Here is a 24,634-nt window from a genome sequence, read left to right as displayed (position 1 = left end):
TCCAACATCAAACTTGCAGCCATGATATCAACCAAAGCTAAAAACTTAGGTTAATGTTTGCCACGTTGTAGGCGAAAGCATTCTAGGATTGTTCTTCATGTTGTTTCCCAGCATTGTTGTCACGTGGCGGACTTGGGCTTACATCTCCAATCCGCCAATTATGCTGACACATAAGAGCCATCCTCCTCACTATCGCGATTTCTGATACTCAGGAGCTGAAGCAGATTTCACACTACAACTACAAAGCCTCCGGACTCCGGAACACCGTTTGACGTGCTCCAGGCCACACTTACCTTGCGTCTCCACCACACGTGGGAATGCCACATGAGGTTCTTGCACTTATGTAAGCTGTAGGCAAAGTGCCTACTATTACAAAAAAACCATGGCTTTATACTGTCTCCACTATCTCTACCCTCCGACGCTCTTACCAATCATGACCCAAACACCATGTGCTGTACTGCAGTGCACGATGCATAAAAGTCAGCCGCAGACCTCGTTATCACAGCTATTCCACACAACAAACAAAAATCCCCATCATTTGATACTTCTTCATTCACTCAGCTAGCAGACATGAAATCCATCTTGCAGAACAAAGCCGCCTTTCTTGACGAGCCAGGCGCTCCCTTGGTCGTTCGAGACGCTCCGTTCCCCAGAGCTGGGACCGGCGAGATCGTGGTTCGCAACGCTGCCATTGCCGTGAATCCTGTCGACTGGCACATGCAGGACAGTGGCATGTTTGTCAAGCGATGGCCTACTGTGATCGGCTGCGATGTGGCTGGCGAGGTATACGAAACAGGACCAGACGTTGGTCTCTTCAAGATTGGCGATCGTGTCATTGGGTATGTCACCGACTCAATGTGAGATATTCCGACGACTGACATCGACAGTCATGCCATTGCCATGTGGAGTGGCAGGCCTCAAGACGGCGCTTTCCAGCTGTACACTGTCCTCTCTGTCGACAAGGCAGCTCGATTACCGCCATCTGTTCCATTCGTTGATGGTGTCGTGCTTCCTTCTGCCCTCGAAACGGCTATTTTTGCCCTGCACTCCAACCGGCGCAATCCACTGCCAGACTTCTTGCCAGGCGTGTACACACCCGCACTCGCGCTACCCCACCCCGCTCTGGAGGCCGGCGTGCTGCCCTCTGCCGGCAAGGCGATAATCGTGTACGGCGGCTCATCTTCCGTTGGCTCCGTGACCACCCAGCTTGCCGCTGCCGTCGGACTTTACGTCATCTCTGTCGTGGGCGCGAAGAACTTCGAGTTATCGAAGCGTAGTGGCGCCTCCGAGTGTTGGGACCATAAGCATCCTGATCTCGTCAACAACGTTGTCGAAGCAGTTCGCAAGTCGGGAAAAGAGTTTGTTGGCATCGTCGACGCTATCTCGATCCCTGATACCATCACCAAGGATCTGGCGATTCTTGAGCTGCTCGGAGGCGGCCATCTTGCGCTTACACACCCTCATATGGGCGAAGATGTGGTACCTGAGAACGTTGAAATTGGTATGATCTGGTCTGGCGGCGTGAACGAGACTACGGGTCCTGTCTGGAGAGCTTATGTCGGGGCTGCTTTGGAGTTCGGCAAGCTGAAGTGCCTTCCGCCGCCGTCCGTGGTTGGAAAAGGCTTGGAACATATCCAGGAAGCACTCAGGTTGTCTAAAGAGGGTGTCAGTGGAACAAAACTAGTTATAAAGCTGTAACGATCAAGCTCATCATCAAGGATCTTCATGGAGTATAGCCTAGATATCACCACCCATCAACCAACCCAATCAACTGCCTCCACCTATCCGTACCTCGCAATGACATCCCTCACCTGATCCGCCAGCGTCTCCAGCCCCTCCTCCAACCCCACCTCACCATTATCCCTCCTCTCATACAACGTCCCGCCCTCGATCCAAATCCGCCTCAGCGTAAACACCGTCTTAGTTGGCTTATCCTCCTCCCACGCCCTCTTCTCCCTGGCCCTCAGCTCCTCAAGCCCCACATAATCCACCTCCCAGGCCCCGCCCGTCTGCGCCTCGAACTCCGCAACCGCCTGCCTCCCCGTCGCCGTAAACGAATTCACCTTCAACACCCTCTCGGCGCCATGCGCCCGCATCCGCAGCGCCGCAACCAGCAGCCGCCCCACGTCCCGCATCGTCGTGAAACTCACCTTCTCCTCGCCGGTACCCAGCAGCGTCGCGCGCCGCGCTTTCGGGTCGAAGGAGCCCGCGCCCGCGCCGCTGGGCGCGAAGTAGAGGTCCGAGTACGGGCCGGTGACTAGGTACGTGACGCTCAGGTCCTGGACTTGCTCGCGGATGTACGCGCGGACTTGCAGTTTGAGCTGATGCGGGGGCTCAGAGGCGGAGGCGGGGGAGTACTCGATGTCGGTGCCGTATTCGGAGGGGTAGAAGTAGCGGATTGAGGGGGATTGGGCTGCGAGGCGGAGGAGGGGGATTTGGGTTAGGATTGCGTTGCGGCCGAGGGCGGAGATGACGGTGTCGTAGGCTGGGCGGGGTGGTCAGTAAGAGCTACAGCTTGTGCGTGGGTGTTTATGGTGGTATGTTTGTGTGTCTGGCATGCGTATGGGGGGGGGGGTACATTTGTAAGCGTCCCTAACATCCCCCTCATCATTCACATCCCCAACAACAACCTCAACACCCTTCTCCCTCCACCCCTGAATCTCCTCAGCCTTCTTCTCCACCGTAGCGGGCGACGTAAAAAGCCCGATTTTCTCAAACGGCGGCTGCGCGCTGACAATCTCCTGGATGATATATTTGCCGATGAGCCCGGTTGCACCGAAGATTAGAATCTTCCTGGGGAGCTCAGACGCCATGATTAACTTGTGGTGCTGGTTGTTGTTAGGGTTTGGTGGCGAGTTGGGTTGGTTATACGGGTTCATATGCGGTTCGCGGGATCTACATGTAGGGCGTACCGGGTGGAGCTGCGGGGCTGGTGTAGATAGCACGCCCTGTGGGTACAGGGTTTGGTAGGTGATTATGCGAGCAATTGGCGTCGGCTTATTGATCCAAGCAAAGGCTGGATAGTACAGTTGGGATTGTTGCGTTGATGGAGACGACGGGTGCATGCCACCACTGGTGCCATGCTTGGCTGGCATCACGTCATCGCGCAGCATCGATAGTGTCGACGTCTGCCGCCCAAGCCATCGCAACGAACATAACATTCGAGCTTCCAAGCAATGAATACAGCAAGACAGCGTTGTAGTCACTCTATTCGAATAGTACCACTTCACAAAGCCATGTCTGTCGAACAAAGGAATCAGCATATGCTACACTATACTACATATACACCCACTCAACCCTCAAGAACGGGCACCCCTCTTTTGACAACCCAGGAACCCTCTCCATCCTAAGCATAGTACCTCGGCTCATTGAAGACATGGTACTTATGGCCCCTGACACCCTCACCCTTGAACAGATCCGGGAAGCGCAGGCCCGGCACAACCTGCTCCTCAGGAATGTAATCGTATCCGTTCTCGGGCTGATCAACCACGAATTTACCGACCTGTGGTATATTAGCATTACTTTTCCTGCATCAGCGGAGAGAGAAGCGCTTACCTGAAGCTCCGTATCGGTGATGGTGTGACGAGACACACGGGCGTATCCCGTGCGCTTTAGGCCCTTGTAGAGAATGTACTCGCACCACCTGTCCCAGTCGCTGGAATCGATGTCCTTCATGCCGCTCTTCTCACCGACATAGGTGTTGTAGTTGCCCTCGCCGGGCTTGATAACAAGGTACGAGAGCAGGATGGCGGGGCGAGGTGTCGCTTTCATGATCTTGGCGAGGTACTCGCTCTGCAGTCTGCGGTCCTCGGGGTCCTCTTCCTGGCCGGAGTGGAAGACAAAGACGTCTACAAGCGTTCCATAGGCGTCGATTGTTGCTTCGATGGCTGGCGCCAGTTCGCCGACTGGGGAGGGGAGGAGGTGATGGGTTGAGTTCACGATAGGGAACTTGGAAAGTAGAGCCGAACCCCACGTATGCTTGTTGGGACCCGGACCGAAGTCGACGTACATGCCGAGGTCTTCGGCGAGGAACTGGGTAGTGTCGCGGTTGCCCATGATGATGCGCTGCAGGTCGGATTCCAGGAGTCCAATAACGTCGACTTCAAGTTCTTTGATCAGATCGCGCATGCGGTACTCCGAGGACCACATATCGTTGTCGAGGGAGAAGTGAATAGTCCAGATACCAGCTGTGATGGACTTCGTCTCGGGGTGGTACGGCGTGTAGTTGTAAGAAGGGAAGCGAAGGTACGCAACAGCGACGGCAAGCACCTCGAGGAAGCCCAAAACGTACAGGTAGTATGAACGCTGTCTGCTAGCAGCAGCAGTGACAGTGCGCTTGCCCTTATAGCTCTTCAGAGCAGCCGGCTGAGCAGACGCGCTGAAAACACCTGCGCCAATCAGAAGCATCATTGTCGTCATGACCCAGTCAGTGCGCTCGCGAACAAGGGGACCGCCAGGAACGAAAGCATAGGCGACGACCCAAACATGGAATAGGACCATGAAGTTATACACCAAGAATCCAAGACCGAATGTCTTAGCTGGAGAGTGGCGAGCGGCCTGGGAGATGAGAGTGGGGGCTACAGCCATAGTGTAGATGGCAGTGACAAGCGCTCCATAGTACCCAGTCCAGTGCTTGGAAGTGGTGAGAACAGCAGCTCCAATGGAGCCCACACCGTAGAAGGCCCATGAGCGCGAAAGGTTTGGTGCGAACAGACCAATGGACAGTCCAAGACCCATGGCGAGAAGTGTGACCGCGCCATGGGGAACGGCGAGCGGGCCTCGTACAGGGTAGCCTTCCCAGACCCATGAGATCATGGTGCTGGAATCCGACAACAAGGAGTGCATAGAGAAAAAGAGGCCAGCGATACCGAAAGCAGACAGGGTAGAGGAGCCCTTGGTGGGGCCAGGAGCTGGGAGATCAGCGCCAGAGCTGGCAGTAGACCTCGTCGACCACAGGATAGCGACTACAGCAACACCAAGACCGGTCTTGTTCCAGCCGCCGTTTGCTTCATGCATGATCGGCCAGATGGGGTTGTTAGTGTAGAAGGCGAATTTGGCAACGCTGGATGCGACCAGACCAAGCGAGAATGCTGAGATGCGGGCCTCCAGGCGGTGAGGCTGCGACCTCTCTCCGTAGAATGTAGCAGCCCAGGACAAGCAGGCCATCCATACACCGAAACCAGCGGAGAACAGACGGTTCTCAGGCGACTTGGCAAGGAAGGAGAGCAGGCCTGAGAGCGACAACAAGTGGCAGATGCGGACATGGCGAACGACGAGGAAGCGGAATGACCGCACGCAGAGCAAGAAAGGAGAAACGGTGCTCATGACCATGACCTCGTAGCCAGAGATGCCCATGTGCCAGAGGGGGAAGTCTGTGATGTCAGCCATGACCATATGTCATTACATTTGCACTTACACCAGACGCACACTCCGAGGGCAGTCAGCATAGACCAGAAGACAAACTGCTGTTGTTAGTATTCTTAGGTGACTAGAAATGAGGGATCGAACATACGCCAGTGTAGACATCAGCAGCTGCGTCGAGGAGACCAACCCAAGAAAAGGCACCAGAGAAGACGGCACCGATCTCCTTCTCCTTCCTGTTCGGTGATTAGATATCAGGCTCGCGATTGGGCCTGGTGGACGTACTCTTTCTCGAGAACAGCGTCGGAGACGGCTTTGGTGCCAGCACTAAAGATGCAGCGAATCAGAACGTGGTCGTAGAACATTTGCATTCGTGCGGGACGTCTATCTATAATGGAAGCCGTGAAACGTACCCGCGAGATACACCTCGGACATCCTTTACAACAATCTCGAAGTTCGCGAATTCGACCATTGTGACTGCGTCAAATGCCACATCGAGCAGAACGAGGGTCCATTCGAAGAAGGCATAGATTGTGTACGCTGAGCTGGTTAGTAGGGCTTCAAGACTGGGCCAGGATCTCGGTTGACGTACCTCCAGGAATGCGATGCACCTTGTGCTGGATGAAGAAGTAGACCAACGGCACAAGTGTCAAGAAGAAGGATCCGCCAAACAGCTTGCGGTACTTGATGGCGGTGGGGTTGCGTGGGCTCAGAGCGAGGCAGCCAAGAGTCCAGGGCAGAGTAGCCACCAAATACGAGATCATGAAGATATCGTGCCAGTCGTGGTCATCAGTCGACGTGACATAGGTCCATCCTCCACAGGTCAAGGTTCGGAAGACGCCGACGCCGGCAACGAATTTGGGGAGGGCTGAGTTGGGTCGACGGGTCAGGATGTACCAAAGACCAACGAGCGCAAGTCGAGGGCCTGATTCTAATCAGTCTATGTGTTGTGTGATCTGGTCAGAGGCGTACCGGACGTGAGGGCAATGAAGAGCATGAAGACGGATCGCTCGGGATAACGGTCGCCAATGGTGGCAGAGACGGAAGGAAACCATTCCTCTGGGTAGCCCTGCACTTGTTGGTATAGCTTCAAGACATTGACGACATGCACTTACTGCGATCTCATTCTGTACAATCTTGTGGTAGTGCAACCGTCTGTCTATGCTCAGTCGTGCTCGAGGCTGTTGGTGGAGGGGTGGTTGTACATTCCAACGATGAGGGCACCAACAAAGGCAGCTGTAAAGCGTCAGAGAAGTATCATGGTACAGGAGTTACAGAACTCACCATAGGCCATAGCGGTGTGCGCATAAGAGACCCATTTTCCATTGAACTGCTGGCCGTGAGCTTGCGGAGAGCTGCGGAGGTGCAATGAGCACCTACAGATGCGACCGTGTCGCCGTCTCTGAATTTTGGCGCCATGGCGAATCAATTGGGACTTTGCGCGAGTACCCAAAGCAAGAAGCGAACGAACGAAAGGAACGAATGTGTGCAAGAAGATGCCAATGCAGACACGCGACGTTCTCCTGACGCCGCGCTGGTGTGAGGTCAGGGTTGATGGCTGCGGGCCAAGCCGGCGTGGTGATTGGCTGGCAACGGTCCAACGGCTTTGGATTTGAGCTCCGCAACTTTTTTGCGATCGCCGCTGCTGCAGCAAAACACCACCGCGAACATGGCCGGCCCCAGTGACAAGGCGCGTTTCTTCCTGGAGCAGAGCGCGACAGAGCTGAACGAGCTCGAGCGCAAGAAGATTTTCACAAGAGTGAGTTTCGAAGACCCCACACAGCGCATATTGCGTGTAGCTGACGCTCTGCAGGATGAGATCAAAGCGATAGCCAAGAAGCGCTCAGACTTTGAGCACATCATAAACGCCCGCGGCTCCCACCCAAGCGACTACATGCGATACATCGAATTTGAGAAGAACGTCGACGCGCTCCGCCAGAAGCGAACAAAACGACTGGGCATCCGCCACAAGGGCGCCGGACAGCGCAGCATTTACTTCCTCTACAACCGCGCCACGAAGAAGTTTTCCGGGGACCTGACGCTATGGCTGCACTACATAGAATTTGCGCGCAAGGACAAGGCCTACAGGCGCCTGAGCGATATCTTCACCTCAGTCGTCCGTCTCCACCCCACCAAGCCTGAGCTGTGGACGCTTGCTGCCAACTACTTCATGGGCACCCAGGCGGACATCACCAATGCAAGGAGCTACATGCAGCGAGGACTGCGATTTTGCAAAAACTCGGAGGAGATTTGGTTGGACTATGCCAAGCTGGAGACCATCTACGTGGGCAAGATCGCCGGCCGAAGGAAGATTCTGGGTCTGGACATCGACCGTACCAAGAAGCAGCCGACCGATGACGAGGACACCGACATGATTGCGCTCCCCGACGTGACGGCAGAGGACATCAACCCCAGCCTGAAGCAAGACGACGGCGTGGACGAGGTGGCGCTGCAGAACTTGGCTTCGGCGCCAGTGCTGACAGGTGCAATTCCTCTGGCCATCTTCGACTCGGCTATGAAGCAGTTCCAGAACAGGCCCAAGGTCGTGGAGAAGTTCTTCAACATGTTCGCCGAGTTCGACCAATTGGCTTGCATTCCGCGCATCCTGCAGCATGTCCTCGATTACCTGCAGCAGGCCCACCCAAAGGCTGTCGAAAATGCCATCTGCCAGTTCCAGATGCAGCTCTTTGGCCAATATGCTGCCAGCCCGGAGTTTCCTGTTGTGCTTGGGGATGCGTTTGACGCTATCAGCTCAGCGATCGACAGCTACCCAAGTGAGGTTACTCGACTAGCCGAAGTCGCTGTCCGTCAACTGTTGACCATCCAGAGCTCATCTGCCGATGTTGACCCCGCTCTGCAAAAGGCAATCAGGTCCACGCTCCGCAAGTACCTGAAGGCGCTGGGAGGCACCGATGGAGACAGGGTTGCAGGTTTGGCGAGGGCGTTAGTGCAGGAAGGGAAAAGAGACGATGCACAAGCGTTGCTTCCATTGAGTATCAAGACATGGTCCGCCAATGAAGAGCTGCAGGAGATCAGGGCCGCTCTAGAAACATGAGGGTCAGAAGATACGGCACGCTAGGTATACCCTGCATGTCGGCACGTCGCCAGTGATCGGTCCGGACGCCACGACTTCACCGCTGCTGCTACAACAAGAGAATCATCGTGGGTCGTGCCCGGCTGCACTTGCACTGAATTTTTACCACGTCAGCTGTACGCAGGATCTTCGCAGACGTGCGAGCGGCTAGCCGAGCGGACACGACCTCGTTGTGGCCAATTCATGCTTGGCCGCTTCAGTCGTCTCCACGGCCTCTTCTCGAACTCTTTTTGGCGCTTTGCTGCTTCTTACTTTTCAGTCGGCGCTCGTTGTCGGCCTTTTGCCTGCGGTGTAGATAGTCAGCAGACGAGCAGTGCGCGTGCACGCAGGCGGCTACGCACAGATTCTTGACATGGCGCATTTGGTCCGCGGAGGCCTCGTTTGGCACAGCATCGCGGCCAGCGTCGACAATTGCGGCGTACAGGCGCTTGTAGCAGGCCTGCGCGTTGTCGCTCTGCTTGCGACTGTCATCGGCCTGCACGACCATATCGAGGGTCTTGGGGGTCACGTAGCGCGAGCCGCGCAGGGCAGCATGGAGAGCTGTGGGGACATGGCTCAGGAGGGCGGCGAGGGGTACTCTCAAAGTAGCTTTAGAATTGACTCTTGTGTGCATGTTCAGTATAGCGCGCCGTTTTCTGCTCGGGACGTGATCGGTCTCACTTGTTCACATTCTGCCCGCCCGGGCCGGAAGACCTGCTGAAACTCAACTCGCCAATGGTCTTGAGTGGGATCACGTCTGCATGCAGCGCTGCCAGCCAGGCCCGCGCGCGCTGCAGCTCGTCGTCGCTGACACTGCTGCTGCCAGCACGCGGCGACGACCAGCGGCGTCGCACGGCCTGCGGGGTGCGTGCGAGGGTGGCAGCGCCGAGGACACGGCGGCAGCGCAGGAGGAGCATGTTGGCTGGTCATGGTGATTTCACATCGCAGACCACGGAGCGGGCGGTCATTGCGCAAGCCACTAGCGCCGTCACGAGATGTATAGTCTAGAGCTGCCTCTGAGGAAAAAGGCCGCCGAAGGACGATGCGCGCCGTGATTGTCATTCATCCCCACTCTGTGTCGCCCACCAGCTGCTGCACCGCGCCTGCCCTCGCCCTCGCTCTTGCCTCCACACTCCATCAGACTCCATATGACTGCACTGCGCCCGCTGCCGCCCCCTTCTGCACCCGCTCGCTGCTGTCTGCCCTTATCGCTGCACGTCTAGCTCCTTGCGCCCCACCTTTACCCAGCTGCAGCATTTCGCCGTCGGTCGCGAATCTTCGCACGGCTCCACCGCCCGCACCGCCAGCACTGCCAGTCTCTGCGACGAGTGTCTGTACGCGCTGCCATAGTTGACTAGGCTGCTCCGGTTGCCTGAGCCCTGCGCCTTCTCCGCATACATGACCTACAGCCCGCCACAGCAAGCCGAGCACGTCCGCCATCAGCAATTGACGCCCGAGTCGCCGCGCCCGCAGCAGGTGCCGTCGCCTGCGAACATCCCCATCCTGAGCCTTGACAAGCAGATGGACCCGGCCTTTGACGAGTCTGCCTACGCCGCCCTGCATGCCTCGCCAGCGCCGCAGTATCCCTCGGCCGCGTCGCACACGCTGAGCATCCCGTCGAACAGCGCGCCGCACTTGGCCGACCACGCGCGCGGCTTCCACGATGTAGGCGCGCAGGCCGCTGGGAGCTATGCGCCGGGCGCGCCTTCGGCATTCGGCGCATCGGGTACGCAGACGCAAGATACCTCTACAATCCAGAACTATTCTGCACCGCACCACTCAGGCGCCTCGTCCGCCCATGACGCCCAAGCTGCCCCTCAGATCCACGCTGCGTACCCTCTTGCCCATAATAATGCGTACGCCCAGCCCGCCTATGCCCAGTCTGCCCCAGGCGCGCACTATCAGACTGACGCCGCTGCGGCCGGCCATGTTGACGTACAAGCCTTGTTGGACTCTTTGACGCCTTCTGCAAACAATGCGCCCCCCGGCCTCTATGCCTCCCAATTGTCTCCGTCTGCCCAGCCGCAAGGCAGCGCCTCCGCCTCATTACCCCAGCCGGCGTCCAACCTGCCTCCGCGGCCGCCTGCGCAGGACAAGCCTGCCACACATCCCAACTATGACCCCAGCGATGATATCCGGTCCTATCATCCCGGCAGCCAGATGCCGCCTAATACGCAGCAGCGCGCCAACGGTCAGTCGCAGCCTCCGTCCGTGGGGGGCCAGCAGCCGCCGCCAATGGCCGCCCAGAGCTCACCTGCGCCGGGCGCTGGCCAGACGCAGCCCCAGCGGAGCTCATCGCCGGGAGATGACGAGGATATACGATGGGGGCCCGAGGTGAACAGGCTATACGAGGCTTTTCTTGATCAAGAGAGGAAGTTTGTTACTGAAGGGCAATGGGACCAGTTTCCAATGGGTTCGCGACTGTTCATCGGTGAGCATCCTCAATTCCTATTATAATCTCTCTAACATACATCAGGCAATCTGCCCACCGAGAAAGTCACGAAACGCGACATCTTCCACCGATTCTACCGACACGGCAAGCTGGCCCAGATCTCGATCAAACAAGCATACGGATTCGTTCAGTTCTTGGATTCCGAATCATGTCGACGAGCGCTGGACACGGAACAAGGGCAGGCTGTGCGTGGTAGGAAAATGCGTAAGTGCTGGCAGTCGTAATTATAGGCGTGTATTAACAACAGCAGACCTGGAAATATCCAAACCGCAACGCAACACAAAGAAGGCTGATTCAGCCGCCAACGCTAGACCCCGTCAACGTTCAAGGTCTCCCGATTACAACAGAGGCGGCACTGGACCTTCACGGGATGGAAGATACGGAGGACCGCAGAACTCCATCTCGCCGAGAGACCGCGATAGGCGTTTCCGCGACCGAGACGATTACCGGCCCATGCGCTCACCCTCACCTCGTGGCCCGCCGCGAGGCATGCGATCAAGAGACAGGAGCCGCGACAGATATGATGGTCGGTACCGCAGTCGATCACGAACGCCACCTCGTCGGTACAGGAGTCCGTCACCAAGACGTGACCCTGATGACGACTTGGCTCTGCCTCGTAGGGCAGCACAAGACGTTCCTGATATTCAGGTTCTGGTACTCAACGAAGGACTTCCTCGGTAAGTGCCTTAATTTCAAGTCCAAATGCAATCACTAACGCGCACAGTGACTTCATTCGATACGTTGAGGATACATTCCGCACCCAGAATTTGCGCTGCAACGTCCTGATAATGAGCCCGCGTCTACCGGAGGCAGCAGTCGTGCGAAGACAAATTATCGAGGGGGTCCTGGCTATTGTAAGGCTCGACACAGGATCGCTTTCTAAGGGAAAGGTCAATGTACAAGTCTTTGATCGACGTGGTGGGGCTGGAAATGTTCAGTTCAATGGTGAGCTCCACTTCAGGATTATAACGTCCGCCGCTAACGATCCTAGAATATGCCGATCTCGACCTCATCACATGTGCGATGCTCATCAACAACGCAAAGCAGACAGCCCAAGCAGCGCAACCGCCTGCTCCCGCCTACGGCTACAACCCGGCCATCCCGCAGTACGCCCAACCTGCTTCCAACCCCTTCCCGGCTGCACCAGCCGCCCAGCCCAACATCTCCAACATCATCTCCTCGCTCGACCCCAGCACGCTCTCCCAGCTGCTCGGCGCCATGTCGCAGCAGCACAACGCGCCTCAGAACACCGCGCCCACCACACCTGGCCTCAACGCCGACTTCGCCCGCCTCCTCGCCCAGGTCTCCAGCCCCAGCCAGACCCCCGGCTTCAGCCCCGCCGCCCAGCCCCAGCTCGGCCAGCCGCAGTACTCCGCGCTCGCCGCCATGCTCGGAGGCCAGTCACAGCCCGCCGCCCCGCCTGTCCAGCCCCCAGCTCAGCAGTCCAGCGCGGCGCCCGATATGAGCGAGATCATGGCGCAGTTGGCCAAGTACCAGCGCTGATGCCGCGTTCCTGTCTTGCATGTTGATTGACGCGTGCAGGATCGAGGGCGTGGCGGTCATGCCGTTCTGCGATCTGCCTGGGGGCACGTTCGTGCTGGTCAAGATTCCAAAGCCGCTGGCTGCGCGCGAGCCTGGCGGTGCGTCTGCGCTCGTTTGATGCGAGGCGTGCTCGCGTGTCGCCCCGCAGCTCTTCGTTGCGCATCGTCCTCCCCCTTCGTCTGTCAGCCCACTCCCCTCCACTCCACCCGCAGCTCTCCTCTCGCTGTCTCCGCAGCATCCCCCCCCCCGGTCTGTCCGCCCGCGATCCGCGTCGGCGCACCTTGTACTTCCATGCATAAAATACTTCCCCGCTTTCTTGTTTTTCCAGGCGTTTTGCCGGCATTCCAGCGTTGGTTTTGGGTGCATGCATGTCCCCGGCGTTTTCTTCCTTTCGCACTTGCAGTTTCGGTTTTGCTTGGGTTTTAGCGCTGGGTTTTTAGCGATATGGGGTTGTGGATGGTGGATGATAGACGATGGACCGTGGGTGTGGATGAGTGGTAGGTGGTGGTGGGTGGTGGGTGGGTAAATGGTACGGTGGATGGTGGATGAAAGGTTGTAAGTCCCGTGTAGGCGAATTCAGAGGCGATTCCACACTGTCTGCGTGCCCCCATACTTCATATTTCCACAATTGCACTGCCCTACATCCCGTCACCGACTGCGAACCACCGCACACGCGAGGACAGACATGTATGCCCCGTAACATGGTCTTGAGGGTAGACGTGTAGTCCCAGTTCCCGTCCCGGCCTAGCGCCGTCGCGCGGTGTGATGACATCGCGCGCGCCGCCCGCGGTGCCCGGGATCGCTGGCAGGGATTCGGCCCGTCGCGCATCGAGACGTCACCCATGACCGCGTAATTTCGCCGTCGCTGTGACGGGCGGAAATCCGCGTCTGTGACGACTACTTCTCAACGCCTCCCCTCGCGCTCTGCACAACGTCTATTCGCAATTCCCGCGATACAGCTCGCTCGCGCATATTCGATATGAAGCCTCGGCCTGTGTTTGCTGCGCTCGGTGCGCCGCGCGCGAGAGCGCAGTTGCAATGTAGACAAGTGTCTTTTCTGCGCGCGGCGGGGACGCCGTATGCGCTGTCGCGATGCGCGTCTACCTCCACGGCGTCGGCGTCGAAGATCCGCTACCCGATGCCGCCGCCAGCACCCGCGAAACCGTCCGCCGCGAAACCGCACACGCCGGGGCCGACCACGAAGCCCGCGGCGCCCGCGAAACACCACAGCGCGCCTTCGGCCGCGAAACACTCGTCTTCTCCTGCGAAGCACGCCCCCGCGCCCGCAGCACTGTCGCCAACTCCCGCGTCCACAAACGACCCCCTCAACCCCCCGCCCTTCACCTACCCGCCCGACCTCTCCGTCCCTGCGCGCAAACCCGGGCAAGCGTACATCCCGTACCTCTTCGCGTGCGGAAAAGCGTATATCGCGTTCTACAAGACCGGCATCTCGCACACGCGACAGACGCTGAAGTACGCAAAATCTGTGCGCGCGAAAACGGGCGGCCAGGGGCGGGGCGTGCAGAGCGATGCGCCGGGCGCGGGGCTACTGACGCGCGCGGAGTGGCAGGTCGCGCGGCGGTCGAAGAGGGACCTAATCCGGCTGCCGGTCATGGGCTTCTTGATCCTGGCGCTGGGCGAGTGGCTGCCGCTGATTGTCGTGTACTTGACACCCGTGGTGCCGGAGGCGTGTCGGATCCCGGCGCAGGTGGCGCGGGTGCTGCGCTTGAAGGAAGAGGGGCGGCGCGAGCGGTTGAGCAGGATCGCGACGCATGCGCTGCGGCTGCAGAGCAGGGACCGCACGCCTAGGACTGATGAGAGTGCGATCCGGCTCGGCGCTGCGGCCGAGGGGCTGCTGAGTCCGGAGGCGAAGGTGGGGAAGGCGGGGGGCGTGCCGATGGCGAGTGCGATTGTGCCGCCGGGTGCGGCGGGGGATCTGGGGTTGTTCCATTTGCTGTTGTTGAGTGCGCGGTTGGACTGCCATCCGCGGATTCTGGACAGGCTGTATCTGACGCCGCCGAAGTGGCTGCTGCAGCGGAATGTGAGCAAGACGTTGGCGTATTTGACGCAGGACGATGAGTTGATTAGGCGCGACGGTGGGGCGCAGGCGCTGTCGAAGCAGGAGTTGCTGCGTGCGTGTGTGGATAGAGGGATTGACGTGCTTGAGAAGAGTGAGGCGGAGCAGAGGAGGAGCCTTTGGCAGTGGTACAAGATGTAAGAGTATGGACACGGGACTCTTGGGGCTAGTGTGTATGTACCATGACCTGTATATTTGGCTGTATTCCAGTCGAGGGCATGAAAGGCTGGGCTTCGATAGACTACAGGAGATGGACGACATTGGGTCGGCTTGAGATAGTAGTTGTACAATACCTCGTATACAAAATAAGACTTGAGTTCATCAAGGCGGATCGGCATGATTTTTCTGTTGGTGGGTATCCTGTGAAGTGTGTTGACTGTGCTGACATGCGACAGCATGTCGAAGTAGCTACACCGATTCAAACTGTCCTGAAAGCCTAGATCACTGACAGCTGAAGTGAGGTGACACAGGTCGGCTGGACATGTAAGCGCGATCATTGTTCTCGCTAGAACGACAAATCTGTGCACCTGATGCGTATCCGATCTGCCTTCTCCACGCAGTGTTGTTCCATGACTTCGAGTTCTTACCACGAATTCTATGAAGCTCTAGGTGAGGCGTGTATCAACAGCTACGAGTACTTCGACTAGCCTATCGTTCTTTCGTCTTGACTCAAGCACATAAGTTTGGTGTTTCAGCTTGCTCATCGTTGAAGGAGTTCCAGTCTACGGTATCCAGTAGCTCAATTTGGCTCTCTTTCGCGCTTCTGAAGCTGAGCACTCGGAGGATTTAGCGGCGATTCGCAACGACTAGTGCCAAGACCCCAAGGATCATAAGATCGAAAGTGACACTGGGGATCAGAGTTATGAGAATATGGGATCTTCGTTACACGATGGAATGCCGGGGTATCGGTGGGTCTCTGCTGGCATCAGTATCTCGGGAACAGTTTTGAAGATCTTGAACAGCGCCATTCAACCCCGAAAGGAGTTGCTTTCACGATGATTGCCTCAGGCAGATGGCTTCTGCATCTTCTGTATGCTGGCGGGGCCTCTAACTCGCATTGGGCTCGGCTTCGGCACGCTCGTCCTCGAACCACCGCGACCCCTGTCGTTCAGGGTCCATCTTGCCCTGGTGATAATCGCCACTAAGGAAGATAGCTCGCACGAAACTTCAACAATCTCGCTAGTTGGAGGACCCTGAGCATGAAGTTGAATGATTTGGCCAATGGGACGGTCGTTGGGCGTTATCCAGACTGCTTTTTCTTCTTCGGTTGGTCCGGATGAAGGAGGTGGATGGCCACGAGCCTTCGACATGCAGTGCAACGTCTGCATCCGCTACGGTGTGTGCGGTTCGAGTGGAGTCTCCGGAGGGGCACGATACGATTCGTTTATTGCAGCTGTGCGAGATCGGAATCGACGGTCTGACACGAGGCACTGTTGGCGTACACTGTAAGACGGCAGGGCAGCGTTAGAGACCAGACACACAGCCGTGAGGGTTCTCAAATAGCTCTAAACACGTTGTGCGGATGTTGAATGGGTCGAATGTCGCGTGTTTTGGGCATTCTGTGAGGTGTCGCAACCAACGGTTGTCAGCCCTGCACAGAAGTGAATCGGCGATCGCGCTTCGGCCCAGGATCAAAGCCTGATTTATGGTGACCTCGAATGGCTTGGTGCAGGCTTAGTCAGAAGTGGGACATTAATTGAGAGGAGTGAGGTTGGAAGGTTTAAGAGGGCGTTCAAGCCCTGGTCATGCAAGCAATGTCAACACCACCGGTGGTGCCTTCCCCGAGAGTACCCTGTGACGTAAGAGGGGAATTTTCGAAATTCGTTTTTCAACATACGAAGTCGATTACTGGAGTTAGGGCCGAATCTTTCAAGGGCATTGTTTTTTGACAGTCTTTCTCGGAAGTGGCGGGTACCGTACGCCTATTGCTGGTTCAAGCTTGCGGTACAGAACCACGTTGAAACCACCCTGCCACGGTCGATTACGGATACAACGATCCCCGCACAAACCGCCAAACGCTTGGAAAATCAACGATCGAATTCGAGGTCAGAACCCAAAGGCTCCAGAAAGAGGCAGACCGCACAAGTTCGATAACGTTCTTGACCACAACGTTAACACGAGCACGATTGGACCTTCCACTCGCGATCATGCTATGCTATATCCTCTCATACGAACTCACATCACCTCATCTGCATGAAGTTGGGCAATAACGTTCGATGAGCACGATCTGAGATCATTTTGCAGCGCGTTCCGGAGTTCTCGGACTCCACCTGTCGTACACGAAGTTCAGGAAAGAGCGCCTGCGAGTTTTAGCAGTGGAGAAGGCAAGGGAACACTACAAAAGCAGGGACAGCGTGGAAAGGTGGATAGGAGGGTACAAGCATCAGGGATGTGCACCAACTTCACCCTGAAGCACGTCACCTGCAAACACCACTTTTGGGTCAAGCGCTCTTGTCACCGGGGCAAAGAATGCACTTTACAGACTGAGATAGAAAGCACGAAAGGAGGAGAGTGTTGGGATTGTGATCCTGGGCAGGCGCCACCTGATGCCATATTCTCGGATGGAAAGAAGACTGAGGTGGTTTGGGGGAGGGTGCAGAAAAGAATGAAGAGCTCACCGAGGGCGGTGGGTTCGACGTAAGCAAAGGTCACAGGCAGTGGTGGCGTTCCACAGGATATTTACACGACGTTGATATCGGACGTTATGGCGTGTGCATTCTGCAGCTGTTCGCACTTCACGCAGAGAAAATAATATGAAGGTGAGGGTGAGATCTCGTACCGTTTGCCCCTCACCGGGAGACCAGGACGGATTACATGCCTGCCCTTATAACGATTGATACTTCCTCTTCTAATTGATTAGCCCAATCCTCCTTCCCACCACCCACGCTGTCAACAGATACGGCTGTCACACCAATCCCACTCACTATGGCTTCGCGGAGTACTGAGTCTACTGCAACGCCTGCAACTACTGTAATTGCAGTCGTGGATCTTCGGTCGCTACGGACCGATAGGAAAGAGTAAATGAACCATATTTAACGACGATACTTAGGTTGACTCCTCACCGTAGCTACAGCAGAATTGTACAGGTGCATGTCGGTTGCCCGGACATCCACCAATGTTTTTTTGTCCACGAGAGTCTTCTAACGACGCGTTCGCAATTTTTCAAGAAGGCTATGGAGGGTCCATGGATCGAGGCAGAGAGTCGCGTCGTCAGACTTACCGAGGACGATCCGGTCACTTTCCAGCTCTACGTCGATCTTCTGTATACTGGTCGTGTTGCGGTCCTTCGTGAACTACCCTCAGACGATCCCAGAAGCATTCTGGAAAAGGCTGAGCTTGCCAAACTCTATGTTCTCGCAGAGAAACTGCAGGATATGGAGGCTAAAAATCAGACTATAAATGCAGTCATCGCGTCCTCCAGGTTCAAGCAAGCCGGCGGCAGTGTCTACGCTCCAGGTTACAATTTCATACGCATCATCTACGATGGTACTCCTTCAGGTTCCAAGATGCGCAAGCTACTCGTGGAGTTATATACCATGGATGCTGCTAGTTCTTGGATAGACTCATACCACGAGTTTCCTTGCGAGTTCATGGAGGCACTGTTGAAGAGTGTCTTGGATCTGCGAAAACCACGGTTAGGTTTGGTCAACACAGCAGACGTCACTCGATTCATGGAAACCCCGGTCGTGCATGATACCTAATTCTGCCGAGAAAACCAACACCATGGTGGAATCGCAACAACGAGTTTTTGCAGTACATTGAGCGAACATGAGAGATGAGGGTATCCACGAAGCGTTCTGTGGTTATGATAGGTTGGAAGGAGTTTATTAAAAAGCTATATGATGGTGTATCACCATCCACATGCTATGTATTTCAAGAAAATAATTGGAGTCATCCGTCGCGCCTTTGAGAAAGCGGAAACAAGAGTTTGGCGGCCGTTTACCCACACTTCTTATTAGGATCAAGTGCAACCTCTCCACTGACTCATGACGCCTTCACTAGCTTTAACTAACTCACCGCGCCTTCATTACTTATGTTCCGCAGCCTTAGACTTATTCTCAACCACCTGCCTCACCTTGAGCGCATCTTAGGTCAGGCGTATATATACCAAAGACGATGACGATGCCAGGTGCCGAGATGACTATCTCGCGCTGCAAGGGAATGGAGTGAGTCGTACGCTCTTAAGTATATCGCGTGTGCTTACCATTTCACAACCAGATTTCGATGCTGGTACTGGTGAGCACCTACACACGTTCCATGTATACAGCACACACCTCACCTCACATTCGCTCTTCTTCAAGAAAGCGCTATCAGGTGCTTGGAAGGAAGCAGAGGAGAGCACCATCAAGCTACCCGAGGACGAAAGTGACACGGTAGAGCTGTATCTCCAGTGCGTCTATCGACTGCCTTTGGCTATCGAGCCTGATACAGTCCCCTCGCCGATTACGGAGCTTGAAGAGCAGGCGCGTCAAGCCAAACTCACATCTTCGCAGAGAGAGTCGAGGATACTCATGCGAAGAACGCTATCATCGAGGCATTCATGAACATTGATTGGAAGTCACGCTGTGGGAACTACTACAGATTCTGTTCACCAGCAAGTCTAACCTGTATTCGTACCGTGTACGATGGAACACTGTCAGGATGTCCCATGCACCGCTTGCTTGTGGACATGTACGCTTACATTGTTCCTTTGATGTATGGACCGGATATCTATCCGAACGCTTTCCTCCACGACCTGGCAGCGGAGTTGAAGAGGACTCGTCTCCACAGCCCGGGCACAGAGCGTCATCTCGCTAGAGGAGACGGCGCAGAAAAGTATCTGGAGAAGGAGTTAGGCTAGGAGAGATAGTGGTAGCTACACAGCGACCCTCAAATGGACTGGACAAATGGAGGTGCTCAACAGGGCTGTTTGGGGTTGACGTTTGTCGACTGGGTTGCTGAAAATAGTTTCTTTTGTAGGACTGGGAAGGGCAGAGGTGGTGACGCCAAGCGATGCCGCAAGTACAGAGATCATGCTCTTGCTATACATTTTAATAGTACATTACAGATATAAGTACCAGAACAATGGCTTTTTGCTTGTATTAAAGAGATTTCCTACTTGTAGATTCATGTGATACTTCAGCTTGCATTATGTCTCTATTGCTCTTGGTACTACGATAGCTGGACAGATTGGTGCGCACGTTATGGATTTTTCCTATTAATACCTCAAGATGGTTGATTCCTGACATCGCCAGTTCATCTGCAGCGTAACTGTCTCGGATGAGTCGGGGTCTCGTGTCCTAAAAAGTACTACTACCTCTTATTTGCATAGTAGTGCTACGTGCAGGGTTCTATATTGGTTGAGATCAAGGGCCGATATGGAAGGGCTGTATATTGTTACTAGTCCAAAGCCACCGATGAAGACTCCGAAAGATATTGACTTCTTAAGAGAAGCTTCTCAGGGCCGATAACACGACATTAGCTGTTATACTTGCGACCCGGTGCCCAGATACAAAGAGGCTATCACGTAAAGACTTGTTCCGATTAGATGCGGAAGCTCTCGGCTTGATTTTGGTGTTCACCGAATTGCAAGCACACACCTTGTTCGCCTAGCCAATCCTCGATGCACCAACGGTATGGTCCGTATTGTTGCCAGCGCGGGCACGTATTGGGTTATAGATTCTTTTTGGATCTTTCTCTCAAGAAACCGTCATGCCGTTGCCACTGCTAGCACAGCACGTTCGGTGCTTTGCCGGTTCCGCGGACACTGATGAATTGGTGCTCCGAAAGCTTGTCAGTGGTATATATATAAGGCAATAGTTCTGGGCCATCAAAGCTCGGGTTCGCAAACCCACGCCATCAAGGAGATGGCTCAGAAGACCGTTCTGTATACGGGAACTAGACTAGAGGGTGGTAAGAAGGATCAAGATCCCTGTAGATCCTGTGATCTCCACATGCCTTTTATGAAACATCATGACTCGGTTGACCAATCAGAAAACTTCCGCGGGATGTTCCACCTACCGAACATAGATGTCAAATGAAAGGACGGATGGTGTTGGCTTGTCGCGCGACATGGGATTTACTCAAGTGGGCATCCTTCGATGGGCCGTCCGCGATTCGAACCGGAAAATAAGCAGTTTGGGTAAGGCGAATACCATTTTCAGCAGCCACAGCCTCGTGCAGCAATCTGAACGGCATGGGTATACCGAGAGAAAGGGATCGTGAGCATGGGGTGAAAGGGATATAAGAGGAGTGTTTCTAGGCAGATCGTTTCCTTTCTCAAGTCAAGGCTGTGGAAACTCAGTCAGGGCCTCTCCATTTGTTCTTTCCGTTGACCAGTTTTGGCATCACACTCTTTGAATATGAAGCTCATCTCTCTCACTTCTTTCCTTCTAGCTCCCGCTGCGGTCCTAGCAGCTTGGGGCTACACCGACGATGGCAAGAACTACGTTATCGACACAAATGCCAATCTTGTGGTGAAGGTTAGCAAGACGAATGGTGACATGACATCGATCAAATACCGTGGTGTCGAGTACAGTGGTCAGGCTGGCAAGTACTCCCACGTCGAATCAGGATTGGGTGCATCCACGGTCACGATTAGACAAATCGCGAGCCCCAACGTCATAAAAGTCAACATCAAGTACGGGACTCTCAAGCATGATCTTGTCTTCCGTTATGGCAACCCGAACGTGTACATTTTCATGAACAAAGTCGACACAAGCGTGACTGTCTCGCGTTACATTGTCCGCATTCCACCAAACATCTTCACCAATAATGTTGACACCGACACCGACTGGATCCCGAATAACGCGGCAGTCATTGAAGCCGGCGATGTCAACACGGTCGGCAAGCACACTTACAGCAAGCATTACTCTGGCTACAAGTATGGGCGAACTATCGACTACGACTATGTCGGCTACACAAACAATAACGTGGGAATGTACTTGATCAGGTCAAATCACGAGAAGGCTTCCGGTGGACCATTCTTCAGGAGCTTGGTCAGGCGCGGTGGATCGGGCGGACCAGATCTGTACGACATCTACCATTACAACATGGGTAAGAGGCCCCCACGATCCCCCTTATTCCCTCGAAACTGACACTCTGCTTAGGTCACACTGATGTTATGCGCTTGGGCTTGCAAGGCCCAAGTGTTCTGCACTTTACTGACAGCGGCGCTGCACCTAACGGAAACCTGTTCGCCCGCAAGGCCAACTGGGACTGGTTCGACGGCCTTGGAATCGACGGATGGGTGCCCACTAGCCAGCGCGGAGCCGTTGCTGGTGTCGGACTGGCAAACATGAAGAACGGCCAGCAATACGTTATCGGCATGAAAAATAACGCTGCCCAGTACTGGACCACAGCCGGAGCAAACGGTGCTTGGAGGATCGAGAAGGCTCTGCCTGGCACATATACCTTGAACGTGTACAAGAACGAGCTCGAAGTCCACACAAGCACTGTCACAATCGCCGCTGGCTCCACAGCGACAAAGAACACTATCACCTGCGCCGATCCTCAAGACGCCGCCGTCGTCTGGCGTATCGGAGAGTGGGACGGCTCGCCCAAGGGCTTCCTCAACTTCGAAGACACCCCCATGAAGCCCACATACATGCATCCCTCTGACGGCCGCCTCGCTAACTGGAAGACCGGCAACTACATTATCGGCACCAGCAATGCGAACCAGTTCCCCGGTTACATGTGGAAGGACGTCAATAGCGGCTACCTCGTGTACTTCCGCCTGACGGACGATCAGCTCACCAAGAGCTTCAAGATCAGGATCGGTGTGACGGAAGGCCTCGCAGGTGGTCGTCCTGCTATCAATGTCAACAGCTGGGCTGCGCCACTGCAGTCGCAGAAGCTCCAGGGCGATACTAGAAGTTTGACTGTTGGCACCTACCGAGGCAACAACCAGGTGTATGAGTACACAGTGCCGGCTAGTGCGTGGTTGAAGAGTGCGAGGGAGTACCAGATATTGAAGATCGACGTGATCACTGGTAAGACTGCGACGGGATACTTGAGTGGCGGTGTCAGCTTTGATGCTCTTGATATGGTTGCCGTGTAAGAGGGGGTGTCCTTGCGATACGGCTCTCATCTTCTTCTGTATATATTTGAAGGCCACATACTTGGCCACTGTGCATAAACCACTTCTTTTAGCATTTTTCCCCTTCAAAAGCTATCAATGAGATAACACATCATCACTCTTGAACTTGACAAACATTAAACCAGCCAAATTAGTGGAGAGACCTGAAGTCGAGGGCTAAGTTTGACCACTCTATCCTGGCCCGCAGCATGCACGACGCAAATCGAATTTCCTTAGCATATACGAGTCTCTGGATGTTCTTTGTCAGCGAAGAGAACGATTGGAACCAACGCGGATTGAAAGTGTATCTCTGATCATCGAAAGACCCCCAGCCGTAGGCGATCAAATATCGTCGAGCAATCTTCCACACGGCTTTGTACCCACAGAAGTCGGCATTGATGTATGGGTTGTGGAATGTTTCTAGACGTATTTCAATGAAGAACTAGCTCACAAAGCAATTGCGATGTTGTGCGGGCATTCGCAAACATCCATCAACTGGGTGGAAGAGTTTGCAGTAAAAGTTCACCCTGGTGACGAGGCCTGGCGAGACGGTGCGGTTAATCAAAACGGCGCTGGATACCCACGCTTATTTTAGTTGTAGAACCTACATATATTTTCTATATAAAATCTAGACTTCTAGGTATCTAAAGTTAGATAGACACTGATAGATACTATCAGTTGCCTAAGTATAGTATTACAAGCTTATTATATGTGCATGTCAACGTGCCCGCGACATCTAGCCTTTTAGCGTTGATTATTATGACCGTTCTAGTTTATCGTAGAGACCTAGACAATATCTTATTGAAAGCACAGGTCCATCCTTCAGTAAGAAGAGTGACCTTGGTAGCTACACTCTTCTTAGACTACGATGTTATAGATTCCAGACTCTAGAGCAGCTCCTGCCATCAATGCTCGCGGTATCTTAGTAGTCAGATCCCCCTGTTGACGTTTCAAGGAATCACCTACAACGCTAGCATGCCCACTTAGTGTAGCCAGATGCTACAATGCGAGCTGCAGCGAGGATAATATTGTTTCCGGAAACATAACTCCGACGGCAGTCAGCATGGTTTTCGGAATGCGAAGGTATCTTGGGAAATTCCGAGTTCTCCCCACAAGCAACACTGTGGACGTATGAGATCTTACTGCAACCGGACTCCGGGTCTCCGTTGTATCTAGCATCGTGCCAGGAAGTTTCAATGCCATTCGCGTACCCAATGTGATCCGGGTATATCAAGGTGCCATAACTGCGTGTAAACTGATATGCTGGCGAGTGTCTTCCAGAGTAATCCTACCTGGTTTAAGTGTTCAGTTGAGCGCGTATGATCGAGACCTTGTGCTTGCCAGCACTTGCCCTATGGATATACGAGGATGAACTTACGTCCCGTAGGACTTTTTCTAAGATTTGCTCACAAATGGAGCATCAAGTCCTAGGGACTTTATATTCTGGTTTCTAGTGCTACGTATCTGATGTAATAAGAATGACACAAAACCGCAAGACCTTCTGCGAGGACGTAGCGACATAGCAATTTATCATTAGCAGGCACTCGATAAACACTAAATTTTATACTAGCCACCAGTCGGAATTCTTTCTTTGAAGGTATCAACTCGTATCATATGTATCGCGGGTCATGACTGTACTTTCATACAGTTGGAAATGACCTGACGAGCCTGAGAAGTATCTGCAAAAAGTGACGAGTACACACCACTTCTGGCTCTTGTATCTCACCCCTCATTTCTGCAATGGCCTAAGAGCAGAGAGTAAAGTCATCATACAATGGCGATTCACCCTTGAGAGTCGTCGCATGAGATCCAAAAATCGGTAACGCCAATATCTTCTGGGGGACTGGCGGAATGTTCCAACAAAATCTCACGCGTATGCGTACTGACTGACGCGTGTAGGATATGAGAGCCACCCAAACCTTGGATCAGTTATAGATGTGTGGTAACACATAGCAAGGCCGTGGCCTTTCGGGCATCCGTCCAAGTGATACGGCGTATAGCGTGGAAGTTCGTAGCGACCAGATCTGGCTGGGTATCGAAAGACTCTCTGAGCGAATCTTCTGTCAGTTTCTT

General features: G+C 54.6%; 10 protein-coding genes across 10 annotated transcripts; 7 read left to right on the top strand and 3 right to left on the bottom strand.

Annotated features, from left to right (window-relative positions):
* Window positions 1-570: 570 nt before the first annotated feature.
* Window positions 571-1,698, top strand: C7974DRAFT_308754 (chaperonin 10-like protein; the record flags this gene model as incomplete). Its single annotated transcript, XM_046138189.1, has 2 exons — window positions 571-839; window positions 888-1,698. 2 exons carry the CDS (start codon window positions 571-573, stop codon window positions 1,696-1,698), a joined length of 1,080 nt encoding a protein of 359 aa, XP_045998997.1.
* Window positions 1,699-1,781: 83 nt separating this feature from the next.
* On the bottom strand, window positions 1,782-2,813 carry C7974DRAFT_306960 (uncharacterized protein; the record flags this gene model as incomplete). The annotated part of the gene is made up of 2 exons (XM_046138106.1): window positions 1,782-2,485; window positions 2,579-2,813. 2 exons carry the CDS (start codon window positions 2,811-2,813, stop codon window positions 1,782-1,784), a joined length of 939 nt encoding a protein of 312 aa, XP_045998996.1.
* A 354-nt stretch (window positions 2,814-3,167) lies between these two features.
* On the bottom strand, window positions 3,168-6,997 carry C7974DRAFT_390239 (calcofluor white hypersensitive protein-like protein). Its single transcript, XM_046141456.1, has 12 exons — window positions 6,742-6,997; window positions 6,646-6,691; window positions 6,567-6,597; window positions 6,477-6,516; window positions 6,334-6,430; window positions 5,954-6,286; window positions 5,775-5,901; window positions 5,647-5,688; window positions 5,513-5,597; window positions 5,417-5,462; window positions 3,556-5,372; window positions 3,168-3,502 (listed from the first exon to the last, which is right to left on the bottom strand). Exons 1-12 carry the CDS (start codon window positions 6,778-6,780, stop codon window positions 3,347-3,349), a joined length of 2,859 nt encoding a protein of 952 aa, XP_045998995.1. The 5' UTR covers window positions 6,781-6,997; the 3' UTR covers window positions 3,168-3,346.
* C7974DRAFT_148208 (U3 small nucleolar RNA-associated protein 6-domain-containing protein) lies at window positions 6,987-8,534 on the top strand. The gene is made up of 2 exons (XM_046135714.1): window positions 6,987-7,120; window positions 7,175-8,534. The coding sequence occupies exons 1-2, from the start codon at window positions 7,031-7,033 to the stop codon at window positions 8,414-8,416; spliced, it is 1,332 nt and encodes a 443-aa protein (XP_045998994.1). The 5' UTR covers window positions 6,987-7,030; the 3' UTR covers window positions 8,417-8,534.
* On the bottom strand, window positions 8,534-9,357 carry C7974DRAFT_148187 (uncharacterized protein). Its single transcript, XM_046135713.1, has 3 exons — window positions 9,116-9,357; window positions 8,797-9,057; window positions 8,534-8,739 (listed from the first exon to the last, which is right to left on the bottom strand). The coding sequence occupies exons 1-3, from the start codon at window positions 9,349-9,351 to the stop codon at window positions 8,652-8,654; spliced, it is 585 nt and encodes a 194-aa protein (XP_045998993.1). The 5' UTR covers window positions 9,352-9,357; the 3' UTR covers window positions 8,534-8,651.
* Window positions 9,358-9,745: 388 nt separating this feature from the next.
* Window positions 9,746-12,620, top strand: C7974DRAFT_148093 (uncharacterized protein). Its single transcript, XM_046135712.1, has 5 exons — window positions 9,746-10,865; window positions 10,911-11,090; window positions 11,137-11,563; window positions 11,611-11,831; window positions 11,878-12,620. The coding sequence occupies exons 1-5, from the start codon at window positions 9,833-9,835 to the stop codon at window positions 12,387-12,389; spliced, it is 2,373 nt and encodes a 790-aa protein (XP_045998992.1). The 5' UTR covers window positions 9,746-9,832; the 3' UTR covers window positions 12,390-12,620.
* A 618-nt stretch (window positions 12,621-13,238) lies between these two features.
* On the top strand, window positions 13,239-14,886 carry C7974DRAFT_390229 (uncharacterized protein). The gene has a single exon (XM_046141455.1). It carries the CDS (start codon window positions 13,408-13,410, stop codon window positions 14,644-14,646), a length of 1,239 nt encoding a protein of 412 aa, XP_045998991.1. The 5' UTR covers window positions 13,239-13,407; the 3' UTR covers window positions 14,647-14,886.
* A 1,888-nt stretch (window positions 14,887-16,774) lies between these two features.
* C7974DRAFT_148085 (uncharacterized protein) lies at window positions 16,775-17,557 on the top strand. Its single transcript, XM_046135711.1, has 2 exons — window positions 16,775-17,264; window positions 17,555-17,557. Exon 1 carries the CDS (start codon window positions 16,895-16,897, stop codon window positions 17,144-17,146), a length of 252 nt encoding a protein of 83 aa, XP_045998990.1. The 5' UTR covers window positions 16,775-16,894; the 3' UTR covers window positions 17,147-17,264; window positions 17,555-17,557.
* Window positions 17,289-18,439, top strand: C7974DRAFT_148065 (uncharacterized protein). Its single transcript, XM_046135710.1, has 2 exons — window positions 17,289-17,522; window positions 17,573-18,439. Exons 1-2 carry the CDS (start codon window positions 17,431-17,433, stop codon window positions 18,204-18,206), a joined length of 726 nt encoding a protein of 241 aa, XP_045998989.1. The 5' UTR covers window positions 17,289-17,430; the 3' UTR covers window positions 18,207-18,439.
* A 2,337-nt stretch (window positions 18,440-20,776) lies between these two features.
* C7974DRAFT_332385 (Rhamnogalacturonase B, N-terminal-domain-containing protein) lies at window positions 20,777-22,600 on the top strand. The gene is made up of 2 exons (XM_046139109.1): window positions 20,777-21,540; window positions 21,594-22,600. Exons 1-2 carry the CDS (start codon window positions 20,847-20,849, stop codon window positions 22,541-22,543), a joined length of 1,644 nt encoding a protein of 547 aa, XP_045998988.1. The 5' UTR covers window positions 20,777-20,846; the 3' UTR covers window positions 22,544-22,600.
* The last annotated feature ends 2,034 nt before the right edge of the window (window positions 22,601-24,634 follow it).

Source organism: Boeremia exigua (assembly GCF_020726555.1).
Source record: "Boeremia exigua strain MPI-SDFR-AT-0100 chromosome Unknown C7974scaffold_4, whole genome shotgun sequence".
Classification (NCBI taxonomy): Eukaryota; Fungi; Ascomycota; class Dothideomycetes; order Pleosporales; family Didymellaceae; genus Boeremia; species Boeremia exigua.
The sequence above is the reverse complement of the archived record's forward strand: the minus strand, read 5'-3'. Positions and strand labels throughout refer to the sequence as shown.